Source organism: Callithrix jacchus, chromosome 1 (genome assembly GCF_049354715.1).
Source record: "Callithrix jacchus isolate 240 chromosome 1, calJac240_pri, whole genome shotgun sequence".
NCBI lineage: Eukaryota > Metazoa > Chordata > Mammalia > Primates > Cebidae > Callithrix > Callithrix jacchus.
The window spans coordinates 161,610,639-161,623,145 of record NC_133502.1 but is presented as its reverse complement, the minus strand read 5'-3'; the positions used below and the strand labels follow the sequence as shown (position 1 = coordinate 161,623,145).

Sequence of the window (12,507 nt, the reverse complement as noted above, 5' to 3'; positions counted from 1 at the left end):
TTTTTTTCCAGCAGTGAGGATGTATCAGGCTTTTTTTTAAATTTTTTTTTTTTTATAGAGAATACCTTCACAAAGTCATAATCAAGAGTCCAAAAGATTATACACTAAAAATTCCTTCTCTTGGCCAGGCACGGTGGCTCACACCTGTAATCCCAGCACTTTGGGAGGCCAAGGCAGGCGAATCACCTGAGGTCGTCAGGAGTTCGAGACCAGCCTGACCAACATGGAGAAACACAATTTCTACTAAAAATACAAAAATTAGCCAGGCGTGATGGTGCATACCTGTAATCCCAACTACTCGGGAGGCTGAGGCAGAAGAATTGCTTGAACCCAGTAGGTGGAAGTTGCGGTGAGCCGAGATCATGCCATTGCACTCCAGACTGGGCAACAGGAGCGAAACTCTATCTCAAAAACCAAAAAACAAAAACAAAAAATTCCTTCTCTCATCCCTGTCTGCCTTCTGTCTGGCTCCCTCCAGAGGTAAACAGTGTGACCAGCAACTAGTGTATCCTTTTAGAGACTATGCACATATAAGCAAATGTTGGTTTTTTCCTATTATCACTTTTACAACCAAAATACAATAAAACTACCTTCATTTTGAAGAAAAGGCTGTAGAAGACTCTTTGATGATATAAAAATGATGATAAGTGAAAAACAGAGGCTAGAAAACTATACACAGTGTGACATTTTATATGAAATTATATAAATATATAATTTAAAAATATATAAAGTATACATTTAAAGTATAAAGAGAAAAGCTGTAATCCAAATGTGTGGGCAATTATCTATGTGTTTAGGGTTTTAAGTGAGTTTATTCTCTTTCTCTCTCTCTTTTTTTTTTTTTTTTTTTTGCAAGAGTGTCACCCTGTTCTTAGGCTGGGGTGCAGTGGCATGATCTCGACTCACCGCAACCTCCGCCTCCCAGGTCCAAGCAGTTCTCCTGCCTCAGCCTCCCAAGTAGCTGGGATTACAGGCGCATGTCACCATGCCTGGCTAATTTTTGTATTTTTAGTAGAGACAGGGTTTCACCATGTTGGTCAGACTGGTCTCAAACTCCTAACCTCGTGATCCACCTGCCTCAGCCTCCCAAAGTGCTGGGATTACAGGCGTGAGCCACTGCACCTGGCCAGATTTTGCATTTCTAACAATCTCTAAGTGATGCCTGTGTTGCTGGAACTGTCCTAAATGCTAGACAAGCTTCAGGCAAGGTTCTGAGTGATGAAGACATGGTAGCCTCCTAAGGAGAGCTGCCCTCTGCCCTTGACTGGGGCTTGCTAAACACTAACCATCTTGGATTCTAAACTTGCTGCAGTCATCACCTTTTCTCCATCCTTCTGCCTCCTACCACCTCTTCCTTCCCAGATGGGTTAAAATCCCATGCCTCTGCTCTAGACCTTGGCTGGGCTCCACAGAGTCTCATGACTCTTCACTCAGCCAGGTCTAAGGTACTGCTTAGGTGAGGTGCTTTTCTGGCTGGCTGACCTTGCCCCTACAAGCTTGAACTTAATAAATTAGTTTAACTTTCAAATTCCTGAGATGCCACACTATCTCTCCTGGGTATCTCCCTGGAAAAATTTTCCACTGTTGGGAAAGCACTCCTTAGCCTGACCACCCACAGACATTATGATAATGCATTGACTCACTAGACAATTAGTGACCCTGAAAAAGGCCATGACTTGTTTTATTTTTATTTCGATGCTTACAATGTAATGACTGACTTCTTACCTGCCCTACCTGCTTATCTTTTTAAGTTCTGGATACCCTGGTTGCAGAAAACTCAGACTTAACTTACTTTCTAAGTGAACTTTCTCACTACAAAAGTAATACATATTTGTTTGAGAACTTAGAAAATACAAGCAAGAAGAAAGTGAAAACATGAGTAGCTATCACCCAGAGATAAACATTGTAACATTTTGCCTCAAGGCCTTGCAGTCTTTATACATAAATTATGCTTTATAAAATCTGGCTTATGCTACATAGTCTCTCTTTCCTTTTGTTTTCCTTCCTTTCTTCCTTACCTTTCCTCTTCCCTTCCCTCCCCTTCCCCTTTCCCTCCCTCCCTCCGTCCCCCTCCCTTCCCTCCTTCCTTCCTTTTCCCTCTCCTTTTCTTCTTTTCTTTCTTTCATAGGGTCTTGCTTTGTTGCCTAGGCTAGAGTGTAGTGGTGCGATCTGGGCTCACTGCAGCCTTGACCTCCTGGGCTCAAGTGATCCTCCTAAGATAACAGGCATGTGCCACCATGCCCAGCTAATTTTTTTTTTTTAGCAGTGGTGTTGCTGGTCTTGAACTCTTGGGCTCAAGCAAGCCTCCCATCTTGGCCTCCCAACGTACTGGGATTATAGGTGTGAGCCACACCTACAGGCACCATTTTTAAACTGCTTTCCCCTTCGTTTACAGTATACTGTGACCATTTTTATAAGTCAATGAAAATCTTTCTGTCATCATTTTAAATGATTATGTAGTTTTCCACTTAATTGATGGGGTTTTGGAGTGTTTTCAATCATTTGTGATTAAAATAAAACTACAATGAATATCCTCACTCAACCAAAATATATCTTTTTGTTACTTCTGGGGAATTATATGATTAGGTCGAAGTAGATGAACTTTTTTATGTTTTCTTATGTTGCCAAGCCAGAAAGTATGACTTCCAAACGCTCGAATACCAAACCAGGTTCTTTGGACTAAATCAGTGTCTCAAAACCCCACTAACCTCAGTTAACCAATAGTGACACCAAAAAGCAGGGAATTCCAGAGATGAGAGGAACTTGGAGGTCATCAGTGATCATATGCCTCTTGTCTGTAGCTCAGAAAGAGGAGAATTACTTAGACATTTTCCTTAGAGATCTAAAACTTCCTAAAGTCCACAGTTTTCTTTTCACACAATTCTAGACTAACTTAAAATCAGCAATCGTTTTTGCATTTATTCTTCCATTTAATATTTATATATTTAAAATGAGGGGATTAGATCAGTAGGGGATTGGTGAAGTGATTTATGGTACAGCCATTTGGTGAAATAGAATACAACCATTAAAAATCGAAGATCTTTTTTTTTTTTTGAGACAGAGTCTCACTCTATTGCCCAGGCTGAAGTGCAATGCAGTGACACAATCTCAGCTTACTGCAACCTCCGCCTTTTTCTTTTTTTTGAAAGGGAATCTCACACTGTCACCAGGGCTGGAGTGCAATGGTGTGATCTCGGCTCACTGCAATCTCCACCTCCTGGTTTCAAGCAATTCTCCTGCCTCAGCCTCCCAAGTAGCTGGGATTACAGGAGGCTGCCACCATGCCCAGTTAATTTTTGTATTTTTAGTAGAGACAGAGTTTCACCATGTTGGCCAGGCTGGTATCCAACTTCTGACCTCAGGTAATCCACCCACCTCAGCCTCCCAAAGTGCTCAGATTACAGGTGTGAGCCACCACGCCCGGCCAAAAACCAAAGAAGGTCTTTATGTACTAATACAGAACGATATCTCAAATACATCATCAAATGAAGAAAAGAAAAATGCAGAAGAGTGTATATAACACACATATTTGTGTAAAAAGGAGGAAAAGGAATACATAGATGTTTTGCCATGGAAATGCTGTTTGTGTATGCATAAAACATCTTTGGAAAGATACACAACAAACTGATGGTATAATACTTAGATTTCCAGGGAAACCAGGTGGCTGGGAAGAGAAAGTTTTCACTATGAAATCAAACCATTCACGTGCTCAACCATGTAAATATATAACCTATTTAAAAATCAAATTTGGACATGGTGACTCAAGTGTAATCCTAGCACTTTTGGTAGGTGGATTGCTGGAGCCCAGGAGTTTTGAGACCAGCCTAGGCAATGTGGAGAAACCCCATCTCTACAAGAAATACAAAAATTAGCCAGCCACAGTGGCATGCACCTGTAGTCTCAGGTACTCAGGAGGCAGAGGTGGGAGAATTGCTTAAGCCCAGGAGGTTGAGGCTGCAGTGAGCTGTGATCATGCCACTGCATTCCAGCCTGGATGACAGAGTGAGACTGTCTCAAAATAAATAAATACATAAAAATTAATGTAAAAAAACACAAAATGAGGAAACTGGGGCTTTTGATTACATCACCAAGCAGATACGTTTATTTACTTATTTCTTTCTCAAGCACTACTGAATATGTCAGTAAAGAAATAAGGGACCAGACATGGTGGCTCACGCCTGTAATCCCAGCACTTCTGGGAGGTCAAGGTGGGCAGATCACCTAAGGTCAGGAGTTCGAGACCATTCTGGCCAACATGGTGAAACCCCGTCTCTACTAAAAATATAAAAATTAGCCGAGCATGGTGTTGGGTGCCTGTAGTCCCAGCTACTCCAGAGGCTGAGGCAGGAGAATCGCTAGAACTCTGGAGGTGGAGGTTGCAGTGTATCAGTATCACTCCACTGTATTCCAGCCTTGGTAACAGAGCAAGACCATGTCAAAGAAAGAGAGATAGAGAGAGAAGAGAGGAGAAGAGAAGAGAGAAAAGAAGAGGACCATAGGTACAAACAGAATTTGAGTGGGAACAAAAGATGGGCCATGTGAACAGACTGGTCATATAACAATAATTGTTCTGGTTAACATTTACTGTATTACTGTGTGCCAGGCACTGTGTTATTATATGACCCCGATCACCTTGTTAATCTGCAGATTGAGTAGGTAGGTGATTATGGCCGTTTTCAGGTGAGGAAACTGAGGCTGGCAGAAGTTAACTGATTTTCTCAAGTCTCCATCGCTAGTTAAGTGGAGTTTGGACTCTCAGTGAGTACTGAATTCTGACCTAGAAGTATGCCTGGCTTGAGAACACTGGCTCTTCGGGTAGATGCTCAACTGCCTCTCTCCGACTATTTTTTCTGCTGTATTAATGGCCACTGTTGTTAGAGCCGTTTGTATTTTGGTTGCAGGGGCTCAGCAGGAAGAAGGATCCATCTGGGCAGAAGCCAGGAGTTGAGGCGGGTCAGCCACAGAGGGCAAGTGGAACCGGAGGGGATGGCAGGAGATCAACCCATCCAGAACAGAGGCCTGCAAGGATGAGTGCACTTCAACCCCCTCGGAGCAAAAGCCAGAGTGACTCACAGGAGGAAGACAAAGCAAGCAAAGCCTCCAGGGTGTGCAGGGAGTCCAAAGTCACCAGAAGGAAGAAGAAAACCTGAAACAGCCAGAGCTGGCCAAGCCTGCTAGGACCTATGCAAATGAGACCCACCCATGCTGCCTGGAAATCGGGCCTGGGAATTCAGAAAACAAAGCTCATGTGTGCAGGGCTGCAGGGACGGGTGGAGGAGGCTTCGGCTCTGAGGGAGCAGGTAAGGAGCCAGAGAGGGTCGCAGAGGGACGGGTCACCCAGGCCCCAGAGTCCTGAGAGAAAGAAGTGCGCAGCAGGTAAACTCTGGCCTGGGACGGAGGGCTCCTGGGTTCATCTTTCATCTCAGCTGCTCTTTAGCTGGGAAGCCTTTGGCAAGTCGCCTCACCCTTCTGAGCCTTGACTTCCCCATCTAGAAAATGGATCTAAAAATAATCATGCTAGGTCTGTATTGAGCACCTTCTGTATTCTACTGGGCACCTTATAGACTCTTCCTTCCACAGAGCAACTCTGGAGGAGTGGGATTATTAGCCTTTTTTACAGAGGAAAATGAAGTTCAGAGAGGTTAAGCCATTTGTCCAAGACAAATCGTTCCAAATCTGGTTCCAAAGCCGGCATGCTTTTGACTCCCCACTCAGCCTCTCTCACAGGGTGGTTTTAGAGTATCAAACGGCCTTCTGCAAACACAACAAAAAAAATCCTAAAAGGCAAGTAACCTATCAAATGGATCATCATGCTTAGATTTTAGCAAGGGCTAAACTATGAAGTGCTATGAAAATGCCAGTTCTTGGCTGAAAACATTGGAGTGACGCTAGGGACAATTGATATTTGGTGATGACTTGTTCTTAGACCAGGGAGATGACTTTGGGGCAGTGTTTAGGATTTACTGTAGCTGAGATGTCCTGACGTGGGGTGGGGTTGGTGCATGGCCAGAGCCTCTCCCCAGCTGATCCTGAAACAACAGATGATCCCTGGGGGAGCAGCACAGATAAAGGCCCAGGGAATAATGATCCTTCCTCCTCTTGGACAGCCCTTTACAGCTCTGGCTGTGGAACTTCAGAGAATGTAGATCTGATGTGGGGGGAAACAGGAGATCTTTACTTGTAGTAATACAAGCTTACCGGAGTAAAGCTAGAATTTTCAGGTAAAATTAAAAATAAAAAACCAACGTTTAATCTTGCCCCAGAGGTAACCACTGCTAATATTTAGTTGTTTATGTTTCCAGACATGTTTTCCTATGGTGCACACGGTTTTGAAAATTGGATTATATTGTAATATGGTTTTGTTGCTGGTTCTTTTTGCCTGATGACATTATATCCGAGGCATATATCCATATTAATAGTTTTATCACATCATTTTAAAGGGTGCATAATGTCGCTTTCTATGGATGGAGCAGAATCTACCTAATCAATGTCCTATTACTGGATGATGAAGTAGTTCTCTGTAGGTCACTGTTAAATCAGGGCCTCGATGGGATTCTCTGTAATCACGTCTTTGCAGAAGTCCTTGATGATTTCCATGGAATCCATTCCCAGTGAGGGAATTGATGAGTTGGGGCTACATATAGTTTAAGGCTTCCGATAAGTATTAAAGGTCTGTTTCTGCCACACTCTGGAATTCAGGGGCTCCTCAAAACTTGATGCAGAAAATTTTGTCATGGCTTTGAAGTCAACCTTGACCCTTCCTCTCTCTCAAATCTATTTACATTAATAATTCCAGCTGCCTCATATCCATAACAATGTTTTGGTCAACAACAGACTACATATATGATGGTGGCCACATAAGATCATAATACCATATATTTACTGTGCCTCTTCTAAGTTTATGTTGAAATACACAAATACTTTCCATTGTGTTACAATTGCCTACAGTATTCAGAACACAATATGCTGTATGGGTTTGTAGCGTAGGGGCAATAGGCTAGACCATACTGCCTAGGTAGATGCTACCATCTAGGTTTGTGTAAATATGCTCTGTGATATTAATACAATGATGCATTTCTCTGAACATATTCCCATTGTTAGGTGATGCATTGTTGGCTTTTTTTTTTTTTTTTTGAGGTGGAGTTTTGCTCTTGTTGCCCAGGCTGGGGTGAAACGGCACCTCCCAGGTTCAAGTCATTCTCCTGCCTCAGCCTCCCGAGTAGCTGGGGTTACAGGCACCCGCCAGCATGCCCAGCTAATTTTTTGTATTTTTAGTAGAGACGGGGTTTCTCCATGTTGCCCAGGCTGGTCTCAAACTCCCAACCTTGGGTGACGCACCTGCCTCAGCCTCCCAAAGTGCTGGGATTACAGGCATGAGCCACTGTGCCCAGCCAGTTCATCACTTTGTAGTCCTTACTGGGTGCTGGGCTCTAACTAAAAGCTTTACTAGTTTTGGCTTCCTTTTCATATGGAAAAAATAGAGGCACAGAGAAGTCAAGCAATTCAACTGGAATCACAGCCCTAAAAAAGCCATGGATCTGTTCTCATGAACCTTGACAATCGTGTTCCAGAAACTACAGTCTCGATCCTAAGAACTCCACTGCTTCTTGGGAAGTGGCTTTGGTTCTGTTCCCAAAGATATCACTTACCTGATCCCCTTTTATCTTCTCCACTACCACCTGACCTGCACCAGCACCACCATCGCACATCCGACAGAGCCCAAGTGGGTCTTCCCTTCCCACGCTTGTCCTCTCAGTCTGTCCTCTGCTCTGTAGCTAGAATGGTGTTTTAAAAATGGAAATAGGGGCCAGGCGCAGTGGCTCACACCTGTAATCCCAGCACTGTGGGAGGCTGAGGTGGGTAGATCACGAGGTCAGGAGTTTGAGACCAGCCTGACCAACATGGTGAAACCTCATCTCTACTAAAAATACAAAAATTAGCCCAGTGTGGTGGTGGGCACCTGTAATCCCCGCTATTCAGGAGGCTGAGGCAGGAGAATTGCTTGAACCTGGGAGGTGGAGGTTGCAGTGAGCCGAGATTGTGCCATTGCATTCCAGCCTAGGTGACAGAGCAAGACTCCCTCTCAAAAAAAAAATGGAAATAGGATCAGGTACCTTACCCTACTGCTCACCCCTGGAATAAAATCCAGATGAGCTCCTGAGCTCACAGGTCCCGCATCCTACCCCTCCCCATCTTGCCTACCCCGGCTCCAGCCACCACACTTTGATCACCTGGTCTCCTTTCACTTTCTCAAATTGGTGGAGCTTTTCTCACCAAGGGGCCACACCTGCTGTTCCCCAGGCCTGCAATGCTCTTCCTCCACTCTGCATGGCTAGATTCTTTTATACTTTGGTCTCAGCTCTTCTGTCACCTCTTTGCAGAAACCTTCCCTGGTCGTCTCATCGGGAGCAGCCACCAAACACCTCAAGCCCATTTTCCTTTCTGCCCTTTATTAACAACCATTAAAACCATGTATTTGGTGAAAGCCCATCTCTATTAAAACCACAAAAAATTAGCCGGACATGGTGGCGGGCGCCTGTAGTCCTAGCTACTTGGGAGGCTGAGGCAGGAGAATTGCTTGAACCCGGGAAGCAGAGGTTACAATGAATTGAGATCACTGCAGCCTGGAAGACAGAGTGAGACTCCATCTCAAAAAAAAAAAAAAAAAAAAACCGTGTATTTATTTATCGCCCATTATTCATTAAATGTCTCTTTGCCTCACTACACTCTAAATGTCATGAGATAAAAGACAATGTCTATTTTGTTCACCATGATACTCAATAATACCTTGCACAGCACCTGGGCTAGAGTAAGCACTCAGTAATGATCGAGTAGATGAATGGACCGTAGAATAAAGCCCTGGAGCAGAGCCTGGCAAACTACCCTTGTTTCACTTAGGGCTCCATCTCCCTCCACATCTCATTTCCTCCTTCCCAGTTTGGAGCAGTGTCAGAGGTCTAGAAGAAAACCAGGAAGCCACTCAGTCGGGGTAGATGATGTCATATCAGGGCTCCAGGGAGACTCCCTTTCCCCAGATCCCCTCTTGCGTAGTTCCTGGATTTCTACCGTGAGTCTCCTGGCTGTGAGGGATTCCTGATAACATGAAACACTTGTTATCTAGCTAGTAACACACACTGAGTAGGCGGACGGCATGGATGCAGCCTTCTGTCTTTACCAAGACTGTGAGTCTGAAGACATGGGTTCCATGTCACCATTAACTAGCTGGGTGACTTTGGGTGAGTCACTTCTTGTTTCTCATCTGCAAAGCAAGTAGCTCAGATGGAGAATTGTTTGTTTGTTTTGAAATGGAGTTTTGCTCTTGTTACCCGGGCTGGAGTGCAATGGCGCGATCTCGGCTCACCGCAACCTCCGCCTCCTGAGTTCAAGCAATTCTCCTACCTCAGCCTCCTGAGTAGCTGGGACTACAGGTGGGCGCCACTATGACCAGCTAATTTTTTGTATTTTAGTAGAGACGGGGTTTCACCATGTTGACCAGGATGGTCTCGATCTCTTGACCTCGTGATCCACCTGCCTCGGCCTCCCTAAATGCTGGGATTATAGGCGTGAGCCACGGCTCCCGGCCAGAGAATTGGTTTTTAAACGTTTTCTTTTCCTTAGCAGCTCAACTCTTCAAATTATTCAAATGACCCGAAGAGAAACAGAGAAAAGCCAGGTGTTTCTGTTTGAAGTGGAGAAGCAAGGCCGGGGTGTGCCTCCCTCCAGCTCCCCCCTTGAACTCCCTAAGGTTGAAGGGATGGCCATCTCTAAGATCTCAGCAGGCTGATCGGCTGTGTGCTAAGAACAAAGCAGATGGCAGCAAGGTTTGTACGCACTGCTTGTAGTTACTTAGGCATATTAAAAGATCAGCAGGTGACTGGACTGAATCTGAGAGTCGGAGCTGTTAAGCTCTGAAGTAGGTAACTCACAGCAACTGAAGTGCTGAGCAGGCAGCCCCTCTGTGCAAGGAGGAGGTTCTAGCCGCTTTCCAAGAGACAGGAGGGCCCCAGAGAGAGGAAGCCCAGAAAGCTCACTTACCCTTTTCACATCTAGAAAGAGGAAATCGCCACCCTACCTTTCCAGACCAGGGATTCCAGGTCTTGAAGGGACTGCCTACAATCTTGCGGGTGCTTAGCTTCCAGGTTAAATTAGTTGCCATGGCCTGGGGGGAACTCAGGTCCCCCATCTCCCTCCCCACGCCGCCCCCCAGGAAGCTCTTGGGCCTTGGCTCCAGGCAGGTGTGCTCAAGAGGCTGCACACTGGGCCACCTGGCAGCCCCAGGTGCTGCGTGTGTGCTGCCATGGAGACAGGTTCCTGGGTTGGTGGCAAGAAAGCAGTCTCCCAAAGCTTTGCTTATTGAGGGGAGGAAGTGTCTGGAGCCTCAGGCCCTCCAGAGTAGTCTGCCTGCCATCCTGGAGGCCACAGAAGCCCAGGTGCGTGCCCTGAAGGGTTCCCAGCACAAAGGGAGGGAGGAGGAGCCAGGGGAGGCAGAGGATGGGAAGAGGCTCTGGAAGGGCTAATCTGGGGACTGGGGCAGGGGAGCTTCTGCAAGGCTTCCAGGTGAGGAGAAAGGCTTTACCAGGGGCCTCCTTGCCAGGCTACGGATTGGGTGAGTAGACTCTGGAGGGTTGGCCCTCTAGCTCAAGGGGAGGAGGGAAAGAGGGCCTGGCATTTGTCCCCATAGGAGGGACAGACCAGGGAAGTCACAAAACCCATCTCTGTGCTAGTCAGGGATTTGAGGTAGCAGGGAAGGAAACATTTCTTTCCTCTAGCAAAATTCACAGACTGCAGCTTACCCCCAGCTCCCTGGATTCAGGGCAGCCAGGGCACACACACTGACCATAAGGAGCATTTGTGTTCAGCTCCAAAGTCCGAAGCCCGGGGCGCTGTTTCCTTCAATGCCGACTCACTTGGGGGCTCTTAGTAGGGGTGGCCCAGGCTTTCTTGACAGAGGGAAAAAATGCAGGAGCATTCAACTCTGGTGATCAAGAACAAAATGCTTTTGAACCTAAGTAAAACCTGAGTGATTACACCTTTCAACACCCACAAAACACTTTGCTCCAGGCCAAGCACAGGGATAGGGTTTCATGGCTGTTCTTTTGTGCCTTTCCCCCTTCTGCCAGGACGACTCCCACGAGGCCTCCCCGTGTGTGGCTGAGGATGGCTGAGCAGCAGGGCCGGGAACTCGAGGCTGAGTGCCCTGTCTGCTGGAACCCCTTCAACAACACGTTCCATACCCCCAAAATGCTGGATTGCTGCCACTCCTTCTGCGTGGAATGCCTGGCCCACCTCAGCCTGGTGACCCCGGCCCGGCGCCGCCTGCTGTGCCCGCTCTGTCGCCAGCCCACGGTGCTGGCCTCAGGGCAGCCGGTCACTGACTTGCCCACAGACACTGCCATGCTCACCCTGCTCCGCCTGGAGCCCCACCATGTCATCCTGGAAGGCCGTCAGCTCTGCCTCAAGGACCAGCCCAAGAGCCGCTACTTCCTGCGCCAGCCTCGAGTCTACACGCTGGACCTTGGCCCCCAGTCTGGGGGCCAGACTGGGCCACCCCCGGACACAGCCTCTGCCACCGTGCCTACGCCCATCCCCATCCCCAGCCACTACTCCCTGAGGGAGTGTTTCCGCAACCCGCAGTTCCGGATCTTTGCCTACCTGATGGCCGTCATCCTCAGCGTCACTCTGCTGCTCATCTTCTCCATCTTTTGGACCAAGCAGTTCCTGTGGGGTGTAGGGTGAGCACTGTTCCCAGACAAGAAACCAAGCCTTTCTCAGTAGCTGCTGGGCATGGTGACTGCGGAGCCTCATTTGGTATTGCCTTCCTTTGTAGTGTTGTTTATTTTACAATCCAGAGATTGGTTAGGCCATGTGTTTGGTTCTGTGGACAATTAAAAAAAAAAACAACTAACTAAAAGCTTGAAGGACTGGGAGATGTGGAACGACCTCGACCTCCGGGTGTGAGTGTGGCGTCATGGAAGGGCAGAGAAGCAGTTCTGACCACAGAGCTACACAGCAAGCTGTGCCAAAGGGTGGTACAATGGGGTCCAGGAACCTGACTGGCCCAAATAGCAAGTTGCGTTTCCCACTGGAGCCGCTTCAAACTCAGTGCGTATTTTTTTGAGTTCCTCTTCCTACTATGGATTGCAAAAAAAAAAAAAAAATTGGGAAGTGAGCTTCAATTCTGTGGGTAAATGTGTTTGTTTCTTTTTACTTTCTTTTTTGATGTCTTGCCACCAGTTCCAGTAAAACTGTGCTGCGTTCATTCATTCATTCCCTTATTCATTCTATGACCATTAGCTGGGCTGGTACTAAGTGCCAGAACTAAGGGAAGAGAAGAGTAGGATTATCCAGGGGTGGCAGACGGCCCTTACTAGCAAGAAGGGGTGTGCTGATTCAGCTGCTGCTTCTAGAAGACCACCTCTTGCCAGCACACAGTTCATGGAGTGTTAGGTGTATACAAATCTAAAGGTGAAAGATGCCGTATCAGTGGACTAGAGGAAGTCTGGGATT

General features: G+C 46.7%; 1 protein-coding gene across 3 annotated transcripts; it reads left to right on the top strand.

The window, feature by feature from the left end:
* The first annotated feature begins 5,081 nt into the window (after positions 1–5,081).
* RNF183 (ring finger protein 183) lies at positions 5,082–11,915 on the top strand. 3 transcript variants are annotated; one of them, XM_009001561.6, is made up of 3 exons: positions 5,082–5,300; positions 9,622–9,821; positions 11,121–11,915. In XM_009001561.6, exons 2-3 carry the CDS (start codon positions 9,811–9,813, stop codon positions 11,734–11,736), a joined length of 627 nt encoding a protein of 208 aa, XP_008999809.3. In that variant the 5' UTR covers positions 5,082–5,300; positions 9,622–9,810; the 3' UTR covers positions 11,737–11,915. The 3 variants fall into 3 exon arrangements, with proteins under 3 accessions (XP_008999809.3, XP_008999798.3, XP_078230972.1); XM_009001550.6 differs by having other exon boundaries at positions 9,619–9,821; XM_078374846.1 differs by lacking the exon at positions 9,622–9,821 and having other exon boundaries at positions 5,233–5,300.
* The last annotated feature ends 592 nt before the right edge of the window (positions 11,916–12,507 follow it).